General features: G+C 47.0%; 7 protein-coding genes across 7 annotated transcripts; 2 read left to right on the top strand and 5 right to left on the bottom strand.

Moving 5' to 3' along the window:
• Positions 1-2,133: 2,133 nt before the first annotated feature.
• On the top strand, positions 2,134-3,623 carry DFJ58DRAFT_727163 (uncharacterized protein; the record flags this gene model as incomplete). The annotated part of the gene is made up of 5 exons (XM_041385443.1): positions 2,134-2,358; positions 2,411-2,487; positions 2,621-2,822; positions 2,871-3,372; positions 3,424-3,623. The coding sequence occupies 5 exons, from the start codon at positions 2,134-2,136 to the stop codon at positions 3,621-3,623; spliced, it is 1,206 nt and encodes a 401-aa protein (XP_041244541.1).
• Positions 3,624-4,575: 952 nt separating this feature from the next.
• Positions 4,576-6,274, top strand: DFJ58DRAFT_784543 (uncharacterized protein). Its single transcript, XM_041389980.1, has 4 exons — positions 4,576-4,655; positions 4,712-5,174; positions 5,231-5,678; positions 5,733-6,274. Exons 1-4 carry the CDS (start codon positions 4,643-4,645, stop codon positions 5,919-5,921), a joined length of 1,113 nt encoding a protein of 370 aa, XP_041244540.1. The 5' UTR covers positions 4,576-4,642; the 3' UTR covers positions 5,922-6,274.
• Positions 6,275-6,625: 351 nt separating this feature from the next.
• DFJ58DRAFT_784537 (uncharacterized protein) lies at positions 6,626-8,117 on the bottom strand. The gene is made up of 7 exons (XM_041389979.1): positions 7,874-8,117; positions 7,545-7,803; positions 7,404-7,489; positions 7,298-7,356; positions 7,241-7,247; positions 7,155-7,187; positions 6,626-7,097 (listed from the first exon to the last, which is right to left on the bottom strand). Exons 1-7 carry the CDS (start codon positions 7,902-7,904, stop codon positions 6,718-6,720), a joined length of 855 nt encoding a protein of 284 aa, XP_041244539.1. The 5' UTR covers positions 7,905-8,117; the 3' UTR covers positions 6,626-6,717.
• Positions 8,118-9,138: 1,021 nt separating this feature from the next.
• DFJ58DRAFT_784531 (uncharacterized protein) lies at positions 9,139-10,585 on the bottom strand. The gene is made up of 7 exons (XM_041389978.1): positions 10,369-10,585; positions 10,031-10,289; positions 9,891-9,976; positions 9,785-9,843; positions 9,728-9,734; positions 9,643-9,675; positions 9,139-9,592 (listed from the first exon to the last, which is right to left on the bottom strand). The coding sequence occupies exons 1-7, from the start codon at positions 10,397-10,399 to the stop codon at positions 9,213-9,215; spliced, it is 855 nt and encodes a 284-aa protein (XP_041244538.1). The 5' UTR covers positions 10,400-10,585; the 3' UTR covers positions 9,139-9,212.
• Positions 10,500-13,329, bottom strand: DFJ58DRAFT_784524 (uncharacterized protein). The gene is made up of 7 exons (XM_041389977.1): positions 13,150-13,329; positions 12,847-13,096; positions 12,282-12,793; positions 12,068-12,230; positions 11,820-12,021; positions 11,053-11,765; positions 10,500-11,005 (listed from the first exon to the last, which is right to left on the bottom strand). The coding sequence occupies exons 1-7, from the start codon at positions 13,212-13,214 to the stop codon at positions 10,820-10,822; spliced, it is 2,091 nt and encodes a 696-aa protein (XP_041244537.1). The 5' UTR covers positions 13,215-13,329; the 3' UTR covers positions 10,500-10,819.
• Positions 13,330-15,463: 2,134 nt separating this feature from the next.
• Positions 15,464-15,733, bottom strand: DFJ58DRAFT_727158 (uncharacterized protein; the record flags this gene model as incomplete). Its single annotated transcript, XM_041385442.1, has 2 exons — positions 15,464-15,567; positions 15,619-15,733. The coding sequence occupies 2 exons, from the start codon at positions 15,731-15,733 to the stop codon at positions 15,464-15,466; spliced, it is 219 nt and encodes a 72-aa protein (XP_041244536.1).
• Positions 15,734-16,328: 595 nt separating this feature from the next.
• On the bottom strand, positions 16,329-17,064 carry DFJ58DRAFT_340465 (uncharacterized protein). Its single transcript, XM_041379939.1, has 2 exons — positions 16,971-17,064; positions 16,329-16,904 (listed from the first exon to the last, which is right to left on the bottom strand). Exons 1-2 carry the CDS (start codon positions 17,016-17,018, stop codon positions 16,488-16,490), a joined length of 465 nt encoding a protein of 154 aa, XP_041244535.1. The 5' UTR covers positions 17,019-17,064; the 3' UTR covers positions 16,329-16,487.
• Between the last annotated feature and the right edge of the window lie 1,791 nt (positions 17,065-18,855).

Here is an 18,855-nt window from a genome sequence, read left to right as displayed (position 1 = left end):
TAGTGTTTCTTTACTTTACTTTTCTATTAGGATGCTCTGACTAATCAGATGCTTCATAAAATTGTACCTACAGGGTATGATGTCATAATGATGTCATAGTACTTCACACACACTCCTGCAGGTATTCTGTTGAAAGATATGATATCATAGTGATGTCATAATGATGTCATCAATTCCAGAATGTTCCATGGAATTTGCTAGAACATTCCAATGACTCATAATGACCCAGAGTGACTCAGAATGATGTCATTATCCCACCATGAATATTCTGGAATGTTCTTTTGCACCTGCTAGAACATTCTGCTCCAGTTTTTGGGATATTCTTCTCACATTCTGAAGTCATTACATCACCTTTTTACTTACATAATATTCCCATACAAAATGTATATAAGGAGAGCCCATTCTCTCCCAAAAAAATAGATCTCCCACTTGAACCAATTGAACTCTCACCTAAGAAGCTTCAGCCTGAACAGATTGCTGCTTACAAAGCCCATTTCTTTTGTAAGTACTGTCCAGACAAGTGCAGGGAAAGTGTATCCCTTGAGATTATGTAATTTTCTCACAATAGAAACCCAGTTTTGTGAGACCAGCATTCTCACCATGTAGTGTTTACTGACTAACACAAGCTTTGGTCATCATTGTTATTTGTGAGACCAGTGTTCTCACCAGGTATTTGTATATTGACCAACACGAGCTTTGGTCATTGTAGTCACATTTGAGACCAGCTTCTCAACAGTTAATCGTATATTCAGGAAACCAGTTCAAGTGTCTAGACGGTATATCCTAGACAATCCCATAGTTTCAATCAGAGATAATAAAGCTCCGGCTAAGTTAATCTAACTGATTGGTTTAGCGAGCCTCCCAAGAACTCACACATTATCTACTACGAAAGAAGAAAAGTCGTAGACCGTGTTAATCGAGGACTGGCAAGAAGTCTTATCAAGTGTAATTGTGGTGTCATTACATTCTTACATGTATTTATATAAGACCCTTGGTTATTAAGACAGTGTGTGCTTCCTTAACTGTGTGAGGGTGCCTATAGAGGAGAGGGGAAAATGCTAGAAGTGCGCATGTAGGGGCGCGAGCCTCTACATTGGTCTGTTGATTGGGGGGCTGTTAGGTGTTTGCAACCCACTCGACACAAACTCTATGTCCAGATGGTCATTCGACTGATGCAAGGACTTCAGTAACTGCATAGCAGGTCAGTAATTCAGTTTCACCTGCAAGAAAAGCAAATCTAATTTACAGCCTTTCCAGCTGCTACAATAAGGCCTTGTGCAGCTTCAAGGGTGTCATCCACCCACTTCTCGAGGATAATATCCCCTGGATATTTTTCATTCCATGTTTCAAACACATCCACTACAGCTTCTATCTCCAGACCTCACTCAACATGTTTTAGGCCATCAACCTGATTGCCAAACCTAACCTCTAGCTCTCGATTGACAGCATCAACCTCGCTGATGTCTGCAGTCCAATCAGCATCCAGGCTGAAGTTGGAGAAATTGTACTTGGACTCCTTTGGAATGGGAATGTCTGTTGGCAGTACCTTGAGACAGAGTCGAAGCTCAACTAATCGATCTCTGAGATGCAGCTGCATGTAATGAGGGAGAAAACTTGAAAGTTCACAATATTTCAGTCATTTTTCAAGTTGATGTTCAACCAAACAAACATTGACTTGACGTCACATGAAGTTCTGCCAAAATAAGTAAGCTTAAATCCTAGTTCGAGCTCGCTTCGAGCAGAAACAAGCTTGTAGACCCGGTATTTAAGCTTTTTAAGTGTATTTAATGTCTATTTAATACAACCCCATACACCCACACGATTTTCAGTTATCCACGTTATCCACCTATGCATTTTGGCCTTGGGTTATCCACCGAGTTATTCACGTGGATAACTGGGTGGATATCCACATCGGTGGATAACCAGGTGGATTTCCACGGAACACTACAGTAGGCAGAGTGTGTTGACGCCGTGTCAGGGGTCGCGGCAGTTGCCGTGCCAGGGGTCGTAGTATTTTCAGAATCACGATCGGTTCAAGTATTATGATATATGACGCGTGACAAGCCAATTGCAAAATTGAATTGTATGTAACCAGAACCCAATTGAACCATATTATTATTTTTCATATCCTCCATGTACGAGGACGAGACTATCCAAGTTACCCTCAAGTATGACGGGGCTAAGGGCGGGCGACTGATATCTGGGATGACAAGTAAAACCAAGGCCCTTCACGACCTTCTAGCAGATCTCAATATTCTCAGAGCACATCGTCCAAAAGGTGAAAATATCCGTCAGGAAGGTGCTGCGTTCTTCTTATTATGGCCTCACCCTGTTCATGCGCCAATCCCTCTGGTTGAGGTATGTCCTAAGTATTGTCTTGCACTGTGGACTACGGTTGATATGCTCTCAGGGCACTTTGTACAAACGATGGGTGTCCATTTCCAGGGGGAGTCCAGAGCTGGATGCGGTCAAAAAAGAGCTCTCCATGTAAGCACCTTCATAGAAACACGTGTACACGAATAAAACTCAGCCACGACCCCATCTGTAAAGCGAATCGGTGACTGTTAAAATGTGAGGGCATCCGCATACAAACGACGTCTATTGAAGGACCATCTTCTAGACTACCGTCCATCTTGCTTGCAGGAACACGCGGAGCAAATCTGTCACCATTGGGACCAAAACATACAATAGAGCTGCCGCGGACAGAAGGAATGAGTCCGCTCGCAGAAAATTTTCCATTATCTTCTACGTCAGACCGTTCTGATTTACAGAAGCCAGCGTTCACCACGGAAGTAGTTCAAGGGAAGAGACCTCGAAGTGATGTGGGTGCTGCGATCTATCTACCGTTCCTATAAACTAACGTTTCGAAGTCCATCAATGAGCAAAGTGTTCTATCACCACCTTTTGGGTCAGATGGTAATAACGTGCCCTCCTCGACTCCTTTGTTGAAGAGAATTCGAACCGAACAGCACCTCCCCATTCAGAACAGTACAGCAGAAGGGAAGCATACTCTCGACGGCTTTTCAACTGGAGAATACCGAACCACTCAAGCAGGCGACAAAATTCCTCAGTCCAGATACCCGATATCCCGGGTGCCACTTAAAACCACCCCTCAACAGCCATTACTCATTCCTCCATATCACACCAAACCCTTTCCAGGATCACCCGGCGTGAGCAATAGCTCCACTCCTACTGGCCCCCGCCCACCAGGAGATAGAGGGACTATCAACAGACTATCGCTCGAGCTGTCAAAGGTCCGCAGTCAGCTAACTACCTTGAAACATTGTGAGAAAGGGATATCGGAAGAGCTTATTCGTCTTGGTGTTCCCCAGCCGAAGAATGAAGAAAACAGTACCCTCCTCGCATGGTCTCGTACATCAGCAGTTCGATATGCACGTAGCTGACTCATCTGACTTCCTGTAGATATGGAGGCGCGACTGATACTGCTTGAAATCGAGTTGCAGCAGGAAAGGACACAGCGTCTCCATGCTGAACGTATGCTCAGTGAAGTAGAGAGGGAGTGCAGGGTTCCGTTTGTGGTGCCGGCGTTGTTCCAGGCGTTCTCCAGAATATCAGAGCTTGGGCACCATGAACAAACCAAGGCAAGTGCGCTGTACGATTAAGACACCTGTCTAACCCGTTGTCAAAGTGACGAGTACCTTCTTGCATATGTGCATCTCCAGGGTCATCGCCCGAGTTCAGGTTTTGTACTCAACCGGCCCTCGAAACTCTTTATACGTCATTTTCAAATCACCATTTCTAGTGGGTGGTAAAGTGCACACAGGCGCTCACCTTGGATATTACAAACTAATTAGGTATATTATCGCTTAGATTTTATGTATGTTCACAGCTGAGGGTGGATGAAGGCTCCTTTCAGCTATGTTTTGAGGGTACAAGGACTCCAGCATGAACTCATATTGGGTATCCTCAGCCACAAATACGTTTGAAGAACGTTGATACAATTTTGAGCCAAAGCGTATCAACGTCCTCCGAAGCTTTTGAGCTGATGGGCCCTGTGAGTACAACATCAAACAAAGGGGACTCCAAAGTGCGTAAACGATTTCTGATTCGAGTGTCCTGCTCACCAGACTACTACGATCATGTTGTCTAGCACTTTCCGATGAGGAAAGCAATCACTGTGATCAAAGTGAACATTTTCACACAGATTCTTCTCAAAGTGGGCAGCTGTGAGACGGGCCGCCGGGTAGCAACCAGCGGCATCTGCGGCCGGCTAATAGCGAGATGCCGTTGTGTAAATGAAGGGCCGTCGACATGAAGGCGTGTGTTGGTGCAGAGCGATCGTGATGGTTTGGTACTCGAGGGAGAGATCACATTGTCCAGAGGGGGCTCCCGAACGTGGCGCAGTCTATACCAGGTCTCGAAAATATTTGATCCTTCTAAATCCCTGGGCGCTGTTAATTCGTCCCAGCTCTGAAAGTTTCCGTTGAATATTTCATGAGATCCAAAAATTACCACCGTGATGATGCATCGTATGATGGAATGCCTAGGCCTTCGCCACATTGAGATGTGCACGTGATCTGTGGGATGTCGCGAAGTGCACCCGCAGAAACCTGACAGAAACCTTACCACCGTAATTCAAGAATATCACGGACTACGCCAGGATCTTCCGAGATAACATAGGATGGAAGTAAAAGGTATGAACAATCGCACTCTAGCAATTTCATTTCGAATTTATAAGGCGACTTGACAGATTCTTCCGCTCCTGTGCTGGGCTTGTCATCCACACCAACACCCCCTTCAATGGCTCCTACTACATTCGAGATCTCAACAGAAATAGCATCGGGTCCTTCTTCATCCACTTCTCCAGCCGTCCTTCAGAAATGCACTCGCTGTGCCTACATGGGCCCTGTCGACTCATACCCACCCCGACGTACTGGTATAGGCCACCTCAAAGTATGCATCGGCTGTATGGACAAACAAGTAGCACGGAAGTCCGCTGCCACTGTCGACCCATCTGGCTGTGGGCAGATTGCCACCGCGGCGATGAGCTTGGATGACTTCTTGAAACTCGTTACATTGAACAAAGGTCGACCATTCGACTTTGATACCATGGTGAATCTACCGGCAGGCATGTTTGCAGCTGGGGAACATTTGTATAATCGGACGAACAAGATTAGAGATTTTCTTGCAGAAGCATCAGAATATCACTGGAAGTGCGTTGTCTACCGTCATGCACTGGAGCAGTTCTTACAAGACATCTTTCATACAGCCAAAAGAAAACAAAGCGCGGTGGAAAATCGACGGTCGTCACATACTTCTGTGCCCAGCTTGAAGGAGAGCAATCAAAGTCGCGAAACCAAGATGCCGATCGCGCCAAGTCACGTTCTCGCATCACCCGTTATCATTGTGGAGGCTGGCTACGTATAACAACGATGGATGATAACGAGCTTCTTCTTCGCATTCGTATGACACATGCTGAAGCGCACCCAAGTTTCCCTGCATCGTTTCGCAAGTCGCAGTCGGGAGAATTCAAGATGGAAACTACACCAAAACCAGTTCCAAAACAACCTTTGTTTACAACGGCGCCGATGACAGTACCTATTGGAGTTACTGAAGTGCCTCAAATAATACCAAGGGACGAAGTGGGCCCAGAAGAAGATGGCATGGTACCCATTTTAGAGCAGCCACAGGGGAACGGAGGACCACCTCCAAGCATCGTACGTCGAGAAAGATTTTGGCAGGCATTCTCTAATGATTCACTTCTACTACAGCCTGAGGTTTATTTCTCACCAGATCAACTTGCTGGGCTGAGACGAAAATTTGATGCTATGATGAGCATAGCATCTGGCCCTTGTCATCCTGACCTAGCTCACGCTTTAGGGTCCGTATTCGACCACTTGGATCGTACGGTGGGCGACATAGAGGTTGGGAGATTTGCGAAGAGGCAGAGGATTTCATAAACTTTTCCTCGCTTGGTCAATCACCAGATGATCCCACTGGAGACCTGCTTCGGGCCAATGGCCCATATGGGTCTCCGAGTCTGTCCCTTGCGGCAGAGCTGAGGGTTCTTGCCGACCCGTGATGCAGCGAATGGTATGACATCACCTAATGTCAGATTAATTTGAACAACCATGGACTGCAAAATTGGGGGCAATATGAATTTAGCAGGCGTTTTATCTGTCATACGTCATGCATAGCTGCAATCCTAATCTTTCGTTGTGGGTTGCTAGTCACAAGCCAGTCATGTAGAGATCACACCAGACAATGAGCGTTACCAGCTCCTGGCCAATCAATGTCCGATACCCGATACATCAAACACCACGATGGTATTTCCAAAACTCTTATGATTTTTTTCACGAACTTTACAGCGTATACGTGACATATTCTTTGCATTTCGGTCGAACAGTAGGTGGCTCACACTTAGCCATTCCATCAACATCATGCACGCATATAGTGAGCGTACTCGTGAGCCAGTGAAAGGGGCTCATTTTCCCTGACATTTGCTGGGCATGGTCTGTAAATTTCAGTTCCTGGTAGTCTCCCCTAGCCAGATCATAGAGAAGGGAGACAGTCGTTCATAAGTTCCTCGTATATAAGGAGGAAATGAAGTGTGGATACCATGTTCACGATAATGCACCTTTTAGCTTTCTCGATCGAGACCAAAAAAAACGAATCAAGTACATTAAACCTACTCATCTACATCCTGTATTCATGACGTTTACCCTATATATACATGGCTGTGTGATGTTCATCGGTTCATAGATTCACGTCCCGGATTACGTCCTGCCATTCATCAAGATGCTTCAACATCACCATGCATTTGTTTCTGATATCTCTCTCTGCATCCTCTCCCAAGGCGAGATACAACGGCCACTCCCTCCCAGCCGCAACGCCTTCTCCCCTTACGACGTCTACGACGAATTTCATTGCCTTCATGGGGTCTCCTGGTTGCCTGCCAGGGATAGCCCCATACCTCACCGCTGTCTCAGCTCGTGTTTCATCATAATCAGGTATAGGATTCGTCCACGTGTCAAATTTATTGCTATATATGTTTTCGGTGCGGAAGGCGCCAGGCTCAACGATCAGGACGCGTATGTTGAATGGTGCAAGCTCTACGGCAAGTGTTTCGCCCATTACTGCAAATATTTTCAGTTGATGAACGATGTGACGTGTATGTATTCAACGCGACTTACCCTGCACAGCTGCCTTCGATGAGGCATAAGCGCCTGCCAGCCGTAGTATTGGTCATCCACGGAAGAACTTAAAAGGCGTAACTCACCAAGTCCCTGAAACAGACGTTGTTCAACCACTGTCGACCATAGATAACGCTACTCACCGTGATTTCAGGCCTCCAGGCACTACGACTCCCGATAATAACTAGTGTACCACTCTTCCCTGCAGGGCTCAGAGCGCGTGTTACAAACACATCTTCGGAAACTTACTTTCACGCATGTATGGTAATACTGCATTCGTGACGTCCAGCACACCGAAGACATTAGTTCGGAATTGTCTTGTCATCATGTCCACTCTGAAACCGATAACATGCATTAGGCACGGGAAAAAAAGACATGTTTGTGTCCTACCCGCATTCCTCGAGGAGTCCCAGCAGCCCAATACCCGCATTGTTCACCAACACGTCAATTCTGCCCCACACCTTAGCCGCCTCATCCACCCGTTCCTTGATGACAGTTATTCCAGAAGTTACATCGAGCTCTAGGAGGTGTAGGTTCGGAGATTGGGGGAAATCTTGGATTTTCTGCAGAGATCGGGCCGTCGCGACTACACGATCACCGCGTTCTAGAACGATTGATACTAGACGGCGACCAAAGCCTGATGATGTACCTAGATGATCGGTGTAAGTTACTACTATCTCTGGAATTTGATATGCGCCACAGGAAATGAGGATACTCACCTGTGATTAGCCATACTTGAGGGTCAGACATAAGTACTTAAGTACTGAATGAGTCACGCTGCGCAGTGAATAGACGTTTGGTAAGACCTTATTCTCCTGTGGCCTTGGTTATTAATACATAGCTTGTGAACTAGTTGACCCGTGTGCTTTCATCGATAACGGCGGAATCATAAAAATAATGCATCACGGTATAACTGAGTTGATATTGATGAGTCCTTGATATTATGAGCTTAGACTCGTGACCAGCCCGTCTAGACAGACTGGTAAAACTGGGTTTGAATTTGGATGTCGAGCGGATTCGCAGGATAACGTGACTTCTGGCCAATGAAAGAATGTGAATTTTTCAACGTAATACAAAATCAATGCTTATAACTTTCGCTATGTTGACGTGACGTGCGCACTGCGCCTCATAGACGGGCTGATCACGAGTCTAGTTTTCTATGGAGAATTCCCCAATAAGCGTATCCTTAGGTGTTTTCACCTGGCCTTCTAGAGCGCTCATCTTTCATCCGCTTCAGTCTAGCTTCATCAGGATCCCCCTTTCCCTTCTCGAGCTTTATGAGATCTCCGAGCTCTTCTTTCCACCAGGTGCTCAGGAGTGGCGTGACAGCAGAGTTGTTGTTTGTCCACCGAAGAACGCGTAGCGCACCCGCAGACCTGTGAAGAGGCAGAGGATTTCATAAACTTTCCCTCATCTGTTCCTTGAGGCAGAGATGAGGGTTCTTGCCGACCCGCGATGCAGCGAATGGTACGCCGTCACCTAATGTCAGATTAATTTGAACAATCATGTACTGCAAAATTGGGGGCAATATGAATTTAGGAGGCGTCATGCACAGCTGCAATCTGATTCCTAATCTTTCGTTGTGGGTTGCTAGTCACAAGCCAGTTATACAGAAATCACACCAGACAATAAGCATTACCAGCTCCTGATCAATCAATGACCAATACATCAAACACCACGATGGTATGTCAAAAACTCTTGTAATTTTTTCACGAACTTGACAGCGCATGCGTGACTTATTCTTTGCGTCTCAGTCGAAGAGTAGGTGGCTCACACTTAGCTATTCCATAAATTGAAGTAGTCATCACGCACGCATATAGTGAGCGTGCTCGTGAGCCAGTTTTGGCATGTGAAAGGGGCTCACTTTCCCTGACATTTGCTGACGATGGTCCGTATATTTTCAGCTCCTGGTAGTCTCCTAGCCAGATCATAAAGAAGGAAGAGGTTCACGACAATGCACCTTTTTTCTTCCTCGAGACCAAAAAAGAATCAAGTGCACATCTCCATCCTGTATTCATAATGATTACCCTATACATAGTTTGTGTGATATTGATCGGTTCATAGATTCACGTCCCGGATTACGTCCTGCCATTCATCAAGATGCTTCAACATCATCATGCATTTGTTTCTGACATCCCTCTCTGCATCCTCTCCCAAGACGAGATACAACGGCCACTCCCTTCCAGCTGCAACACCTTCTCCTCTTACGACGTCTACGACGAATTTCATTGCCTTCATGGGATCTCCTGGTTGATTTCCAGGGGTAGCCTCATGCCTCGCCTCTGCCTTGGTTCGTGTTTCATCATAATCAGGTATAGGATTCGTCCACGTGTCAAATTTATTGCTGCATATGTTTTCGGTGCGGAAGGCGCCAGGCTCGACGATTAAGACGCGTATGTTGAATGGTGCGAGTTCCACGGCAAGTGTTTCGCCCATTACTGCAGGAATTTTCAGTCGATGAACGATGTAACGTGTACACGCGACTTACCCCGCACAGCTGCCTTTGATGAGGCATAAGCGCCTGCCAGCCGTAGCATGGTCAACCACGGAAGATCTTAAAAGGCGCAACTCACCAAGTCCCTGAAACAGACGTTGTTTAACCACTATCGACCATGGATAACGCTACTTACCGTGAGTTCAGGCCTCCAGGCGCTACGACTCCCGATAATGACTACTGTACCACTCTTCCCTGCAGAGCTCAAAGCGCGTGTTACATACACATTCCCGGAAACTTACTTTCACGCATGTATGGTAATGCTGCATTCGTGACGTCCAGCACACCGAAGACATTAGGGCGGAATTGTCTTATCATCCTGTCTGCCCTTAGACCGATAACATACATTAGGCACGGGAAAAAAGACATGTTTGTGTCCTACCCGCATTCCTCGAGGAGTCCCAGCAGCCCAATACCCGCATTGTTCACCAACACGTCAATCCTGCCCCACACCTTAGCCGCCTCATCCACCCGTTCCTTGATGACAGTTATTCCAGAAGTCACATCGAGCTCTAGGAGGTGCAAGTTCGGAGATTGGGGGAAATCTTGTATTGTCTGCAGAGATCGGGCCGTCGCGACTACACGATCACCGCGTTCTAGAACGATTGATACTAGACGGCGACCAAAGCCTGATGATGTACCTATATGATCGGCGTAAGTTACTGCTATCTCTGGAATTTGATATGCGCCAACGCGGCCACAGGAAATAAGGATACTCACCTGTGATTAGCCATACTTGAGGGTCAGACATAAGTACAATAAGTCACGATGCGCAGTGAATAGACGTTTGGTAAGACCTTATTCTTCTGTGGCCTTGGTTATTAATACGCAGCTTGTGAACTAGTTGACCCGTGTGCTTTCATCGATAACGGCGGGATCATAAAAATAATGCATCACGGCATCAGTGGATTGATATCGATGAGTCCTTGATATTATGGCCGTGAGAGCTGTAGGATTAAATTCTGCTTGCCTCTCCCGGGCCGCTCCAAACCCGCTGCCACAGATACATATGGCATCCCCCAATGATCAAAACACAGCGAGTCTTATACTGTTATCAGCCTTCGGTAGGTGACCCAACATAAGATATGACAGTTGATGATACTGTGGTCAATTTAAGCGGGATAAGTCAATACGAGAAAGGGACAGAACACATCAAGACAGCACTCGAGGGCTACTTTCCGCCCTTCTTGGCAGCTTTGCGCTCCCTCCTCTTTCTACCGATGACTGCGCCGATGCTCTGACTACCATTACCATGTTCTTCTTTCACAGGCTTCGCTGGCGGTTCATCAGCCACAACGCGTCGTTTCTTCATAGGCGGTTCTTGAGATGTTTCACCGTGGCTTTTTGGGACGCGTGTCTAAATCTAAGTCAGAAATAGTGATCATAGAAGTAAATCATACATACAAATGCTGTCGGTTTTTCCTTGTTCTGGTTCGCTCTTCGCTGGACGACCTGCACGTTTTCTATGGAGAATTCCACAATAAGCGTACCCTTAGGTGTTTTCACCTGGCCTTCTAGCTCATCTTTCATCCGCTTCAGTCTAGCTTCATCAGACTCCCCCTTTCCCTTCTCGAGCTTGATGAGATCTCCGAGCTCTTCTTTCCACCAGGTGCTCAGAAGTGGCGTAACAGCAGGGTTGTTGTTGGCCCATCGAAGAACGCGTAGCGCATCCGCATGCCGCGGCATCTCGATGAATCCGTAACCTTTGCTGCGACCTTTTCCTGTGACAGGATCTACTCGTTCATGTTGACGCACGATTTTGGCTTGCTGGACTTTGGATTTGCTTCCCTGCGATCGTTTCCCAACCTTCGGTTTCGTGCTAGAGTCGTCTGGTTCATCGGATTCCTTGGTAGCTTCTTCCAGCTCCTCGGGAGTCAAACCGTTGCGTTCTCCCTTTTGGACTTCATCTTTGAATGTACGAAGAGCGTGGAGGGCGAGGCGTTTGAGAGTCCGCTCAGTGACGAATAGGGGTATCTGGCGAACGCTGAGTCGGGTCTTCGATACGTATAAGGAAGGATTTGTCCGCAACATCGTGCGGCGGGCAGTGAATGAATTTGTCCGCTTCTCCAGTTCAATGGGTGGTATGGTGCTGGCTGCTGGCGTATTGGGCAAGATGACTGGAGAATTCTGGTTTACAAAGATAAGAGGGATGACAATAAAATCAACCTTACCTCCTTCACGCAACAAGTAAAGATTTCTTTTGTCTGCCTTTTCTCGTCTTCTCTCGCCTTCATCCTTCAGTTTACCTGCTTGATCCCGCGTGACAGCTCTCACGACGTCCAAAGTGCGACCATGAAGTACAAGACTTTTAGCTACGCCTGAAGATGGGTCAGGTGTTAAGATCGACGGCAGGGTAAATGGGTTTTTTGTTGGCTGAGAGGTGTCAGAGATACATCGCACATTGGAGAATGAGACGTACTTGCTGCGAGCCCATGGTTTCGGCGCGCAATATCTCGCTTTGCTCAATCACCTTGTCGGCGACCTCTTTATTCCAGAAGCAAACGAAACCGGTGCCTCGCGAACGTTCGGTGCCTGGTTCGACGGTAATTCGAGCGTACCGCAGAGCCCCAAATGTACGGAATCTACACCATGAAGTATTAGCGCACACGGGTGGTGGGGGAAGGTACACGTACAGTGCCCGTAGTTCGTCTTCTGTAGCAATAAAGGGGATATTGCGGATGAAGAGTGTGGTACCTGTGTCCGTTTGAGGTAGCTGAAGTTTCATGGGACGTTGATGATGTTCAACACTTATGGCTTCTTTCTCGTCGTCATCTTCGATGTCTTCGTCCTCGTCCTCGTCCTCGTCCTCGTCGCTGTGCTCGTCTTCATGAAGACCCAACTGCCCCTCTTCGTCTTCAGCACCACTTGGCTCAGCTTCATTATGTTCAACGTCGACCATCTTGACATCACCCTCTTCAACATCATCTGATTCGGCGTCACTCTCATTGACCTCTTCAAGCTTCGCCTTTTCCTCCTGCTTTTGTACTTCCTGCTCGCGTTTTTTTGTCTCCTGCTTTATCACTTTCTGCGGTTTCACCTCTTGATTTCTCGCCTCTCGCTTCTTCTCCTTTGTAACGTGCTCCTTCGAGCTTCTAAACTTATCTTTTTCAACGCGCTCCTTCGAGCTTTCAAATTTGTCCTTGTCCTACACTCCACCCATAAGAAACCCATCCACGGATAAACGACAACGAAACACACCATCTTCTTATCCGCCCATTTGACCCTCAACTTCCTCCCGTTGATCTCGATCCCCTCAGTCGACGCGGTATCGAAAGCAGTCTGCGCATCCTCCTTGATAGAAAAGGATACATAACCAAAACCTTTGGATTCCCCAGATCCTTTCTTGGATACGACAAAAGCGTAGCGCACGGGTGCTAGGTCTGAGAATGTTGTTTGTAGGTCGGTGGATGTTGCATCGTAAGGGAGGTTGGATACGAATAGTGTGGACCTGACAAAGTGCAATGTTATGTTGTGTGGTTTGATGAGCAAGTATTGACTTACCCGTGTGGTAGTGAGGGTTGTGCGTCTTCTTCTCTTTGCCTGCGTTTCCCGAGTGATGTCGCCATGTAGATCTAGAGCACTGGTAAGTTCCCTACTTACAATTTTGAAGGCGTTGTTTGTATATGTTAGGATGAGAGGCCTTTGCCAATCAGGACCAAACTCATGTTAGGTCGACCAAAGTCAACCGTTCATATTCGTTTTTCGACACTACTAGCACTATGGACCATACGCATCTGTTGTGATTGGCCGAGGTTTTTAGTAGCCTGAAACTCGAAACTTCCACAAATCATAACAGATACATCATAAAATGGAGATGGAGGAGCCTGATTGTTGTCTCCCCGTGAGTTATGACCTTACTTTCTATCATCTAACTCAGACTCTCAGATTGCCACCATTCTCAGTCTATGGGATCACTCGATCAATGTGCATGCGACTGCTTCCCGTCATCTCACTGCAGTCCCATTTCCAATATTGTTGAACCTTCCTTACTACCATCAAGTGCACCGAATATTGATTGCGATCGTCTGATACTGTTTTGCCAAGTTCACAATCCGTGGCGTATTCACAACGATCCGCCCATCTTCTCACCATGTGCAATATCGTCTGATACTGATCTTGATATGAAACCATCGCCCAGCTTTAGAAGCCCATCATCATCAATTCTAGAATCACGATCGCGGTGAACTGCCACATTGCATACTATGGGCACTCATTATGGATACGAGACCAAGTCCCCGATGCTCATCGAGACATCTCTTTCACATAAACGGCGAGTCGATCCCGACGCACGATGGCAACACCCATCCGCATCGCGAAGAGAACTCTGATCCAACTCCTATTATATTATTAGAAGGAGGCGCGATCAGCCATATGCGCATGCAAGTATGAAGCCGATAATAGCACAAAGATGCGGCGAGCTCGGGTACCCCCTTCTTAGCGATGTCGCGTTTCCTATCTTGTCTCGCAGGATCGTACATCATGCATATGGGTGACCGCTTCATATGCAGAACTGTCTCAGAGACGGGGCCTTTCGTGAGTAGATGTTCGCCTACCTTTCTAAGCGAGCTGACTATGTGCTTGTTCCACATGTTTCGGTGGGAGTAGTGTCGTGTGATTTTGACAATGCACATGCACGTGGGTGTTTCCGTTTCTTGGGAACATGCGGGACGGAGAAGATGATGGCTTGGGAGAACTTCTTGTGTTATTATCGAAGTGCATAAGTGAGCCATCAATATCAGTGTTCAATGAGTCACTGGATATTCATCGTGATGATCATCCCTCTGCTATTATCAAGCTCAATCAGATTTCGTGCGCGAAGGCGGGATATCGACACTGGAAGCTAATTAATTACATTCCTTAGGCGAACTCAGCCAAGTGTATAGGACGGCATCCGCAATGGATCTGAAAGGCTATTAGGATAAGTAGTCCATTACTTACGCTTGTACATTGTACATCTAAACCTGGCCAGGTACAGAGACCGAAACTTGGAAGAAGAACTTACGGCGATGGATGCCCATGAGTTATTCGAAGCCAGGCAATGATATCCTTGGTAGGTGACTGCGTTTGTTCCATATACGTCGGTGTGCGGTGGCGTCCTGCAATGCGTGTGATTGTGGTAATGCACATTGCACATGGTCGTGGATGTTTCTCGGGCATACCGAACAGGGGAGGCGACCCGATAACATGGGCTGCGAATTAGTATCGAAGTGTACAAGCCAACAGTCAACGATCAGAGAAACGAGCGATTAAATTGGATATACATCGAGGTAATCCCTCGAGGCATCAAGTTCAATTAGATTTCTTGCGCGAAGGCGGGATATCGACAAGTACTGGCGAAGCTCATTAATTCCATTTCTTATGTTATCCCAGCCTTGTACATGGGACGGCATCCGCAGTTGATCTGAAAGGTTATCAGTTAGACCTAATACTTGGACATACTGCATCCGAACCTGACCAGGTACTATATAAGACCTTTGATCTTCGCCCGAAGCACGCACTTCTGGAAGAAACCTCAATTGTTGCGATGGACAAGGACGAAGAAGGATGTCCTGGGTTCAGGTGGCTATATGCTTAGATGTAGCGTATGATGACGATGTACATGTGTGTTCTCGTCAGCCCGTGGAACGAGGAGGCCATCAAAACAAGATCCGACAACCCAGGCTGCTAAAACTTCCTATGTTAGTATCGAAGCGCAAACCCAGCAATCAATGAAACGAAAACAAGCGACTGAATTGAATATTGAGCATTCGTATTCGTCAGGACGATCCCCCTGTTATCCTCGAGCTCAATTAGATTTCGCGCGCATCAAGCTCCATTATATTAGATGTTGTGCGCGCGAAGGCGGGATATCGACGTTGGCGCTGAAGATAGTGAATCCCTTCGCGCGCTCAGTCCCGTAGAACGGTGTCCGCATTAGATCTGAAAGGTTATCAGGATAAACGTTAACGCATAGATATCATACATCCAAACCTGACCAGGTACGAACCTTGAGCGCTAGCTTGATCTTCGCCCGAACCTTAGGCACAATAGAAGAAGACTCATTAAAATTCCGATGGACGAAGGCGGAGAAGGATGTTCCGGCCATCTAGAGCGGGTTATCGAGGGCCAAATGCCAGGCGCCAAGTACCCATACCAAACCCAAGAGCCAGTCTATCCAAACGAGGTTCTTCGGGTAGAAGACGCTCGATGATTAATACATGCATATCGATCTTGGGGAGGAATCACAATCACAATCACATGATCGAGCTCGAGATTAGATGAGTGCTTCGATGTATAAGACGTCTTGACGATGCGTACGTAGGTGGTCGCGAAGATCGTTGATCGTCTATTCGGTATAACGTAATTGCCATTCAGTCATAATACATAATGAAGCGTACCCCGCCATCGCGTCGTAAGCCCATCTCGCAAGACGTTTCATTTTGAGAGTAATGGCCTGTCGATGCCCTAGATACATCGACATCGTAACTTCCGATCAAAACGGTTTATTTGTTGATGCATGTCGGGAACTGCCTTTTGGGTGGGGCTTGGAGGGACAGGAACGGACTCGGGATTGGAGTTGTTCCGAAATGATGATCAAAGGGACAAACGAGGGTGTCATCATCAATATTGCAATCATTGCAGCACAGGATACATAGCTAAATTGCGTTCCGAAGTTGTTCAAATTGTTTTTTGTCGGATTGGTGGAATGCGTACGTGACTAGAATCTTCATCTGGTATTTCATATCTCCAATCTGACTAAATAACTTCAAGCTATGTCGGCGGCAGCATGGGTCACGTATGATAGGTGGAAAAAAATTCTTGAGCGAAGGCGGTATCCGCCATTTCGAAAGACTTCTTCTTCAATTCAGTAAGAGGCTTCTCCGCATTGTGTTGACCGATTTGTTGGAGATTGTTGGGTAGCCGTGACGTCGCAAGTGTGATGCCAAACGTGGAGAGGTGCTGCGTCCGGGAGGAGGAGGCGCGGTGCGAAATGAGGTAAGAAAAACCCCTTGTGCGTAGGCTAGCATCACATGGACGATTATAATACATACTTGAGTAAATCGGGACCTAGCCTTTAGGACGAGTGGGTTAAGCCGGAAGAGAATACATAGCCACAAAGCCTCGAGGCATAGAATTTCACAGCATCGAACGTTCCTTGCAAAGACATGCTGCACGAATACGACATCCAAGAATGTTATTTTGCGGGTCGGTGGACATATGTAAGATATTGCGCAATTGTACGGCAGTTTAGGACACAACTTGAAACATGTGGAGACCTGGCCATGGCCATGGGAAAATGCATTTGAACTTTTGTGTGTTGTTTTTGCTTGGCATTGACTCACCTGTGCGATAAGGCCATTTTCTGGGTTTTTCCGGAGTGATGTTGTCATCTAAACCACATGGGTCCTGCAGGCACCCGCCGGTTGCAACTTGGAATTTGAAGGTGTTGTTTGTATCTGTTAGGATGAAAGGCTTCTGCCAATCAGGGCCAAACTTCAGTTGAACCATGCACCATCTGGTTCGAAACTATCTTGATCATCACATTTGTTGTGATATGAGGATGCATGTGCTAAGGTGTCTTGAGTACTTATTCTCATATCGAAACATGAGATTGCCACAAAAGGGAGGCTGATTGGTACCCCCGTCTTTCGCAGGAGACTTTGCCTTTACACACGACTCGGGTCAAGACGCGGATGGATATGGTTGAAATGATGCGGACGTGACGACCCGAATTACAGTCTCATGTCTGCGGTGTCAGATCACACGCAGTTCTCTTAAACTCTTGGTACGCGATTCCTGACATGAAACGATCATCAAAGTTTTACTACAAGACTCAAGTTTCAAGTACAACAAATGCCAAGTCTGTCTACTGATTTCCCAAGCTCGCGATCTGTTAACTCACAGTATTCTCCCATCCCAGAGTCTCACTGCCCTGCGTCAAAGGACGTCAACCGTGGTGGCGTGATTGATGCCGATACCGATAAGTACTAGTACTGATACGAAACCACCTAATGGAACTTCACTTAATGGCATCATTTAGGTTCGCGAATACGAATAATACTAGCTAGTATCAGTAGCTCCGATCATACCCGTGCCCAGACCCGCCAAGACTAGTATAGCACGGATCCCCATCCCCATTCCCCATCGAAGCCCTCCACTTACAAACGAGCGACCAAACGCACGATAGCAATATCCACTCGTATCTGGAATACAAACGAGAACGTGACATTGCAAATCACTATTATTAGACTTGGAGCTTAGTGGAAGGGAAGGCGCAATCGGTATCAGCATAGCTTTTACTAAACCTATGACCCGAGTCTAGTTTCGGGATGCAATCATGGTGGCATCATCCGGGAATGAAACGGTAAACTCGAGCGAGTGGTTCTGTTTCCTATCTCGTGGCAGTTAGGGGTGGGGATGACGGGTTCACCGTTGGAAGTGATCAACGCCTGTTTGATTTGGACTTGATAATCCCCGGGCGGACGTTGTCGTGTTTTGTGTTATGAGCACGTTAAGTAGAGAAGTCCTTGCGATGAGTGAGTGCATCATTGAATCACGACGAACATATTAGGGGCTCCGGCTATACTTATGATAGGAAGACCGGTACCAGTGCTATTACCAGTCCCGCAAACCAATATATATTCGATCCACACGATCAATATCGCATCCGCAGCGAAAAGAATTCATGCGTCCAAATCTAAATCCAAATCCCTATCGGTATTATTAGCTCGATGCGATCACCTATAGCTATGCATAGTCTGATCATCATATCTACAGCAATAGCAGAAATTTTGATTGCGGACTCGGACTCGGACACGGGCACTCCCATCCGGTGACGTCAATCTTGGCGAACATGAAATTCCTCTCCTATCTCGTCGGCATCATGATATAGTTGGTCAGGTGATCCAGTTGGAACGTGATCATGATGGAAGAGACGGGAGGGACGGGACGGGGCCCTTCGTGAGTAGTCGTTGGTCTACCCACGGAGCACGTTTTGTTTGAATCGTTTCGGGTGTTTCGGTGTTCAGGTTGGCGTGTGATCGTAGGGGTTCTTGGGAACGTCATGGTGCGGAGCGGGGATGCACAAGGCACCCGACGGCTTGGCGGAGAGTTGTCGCGTTAGTAGCATGATCAAAGTGCAGCCCAGCACAGCAGCTTGAATGAGCGTTCAACGCGAAATGACTGATTGATTCCGCCGTTATCATCAAGTCAATTACTAGTAATGTT

This window comes from Suillus subalutaceus, assembly GCF_016647625.1.
Source record: "Suillus subalutaceus strain FC151 chromosome Unknown DFJ58scaffold_44, whole genome shotgun sequence".
NCBI lineage: Eukaryota > Fungi > Basidiomycota > Agaricomycetes > Boletales > Suillaceae > Suillus > Suillus subalutaceus.
Note: the sequence above shows the minus strand (reverse complement) of the source record. Positions and strands in the feature narration are given on the sequence as shown.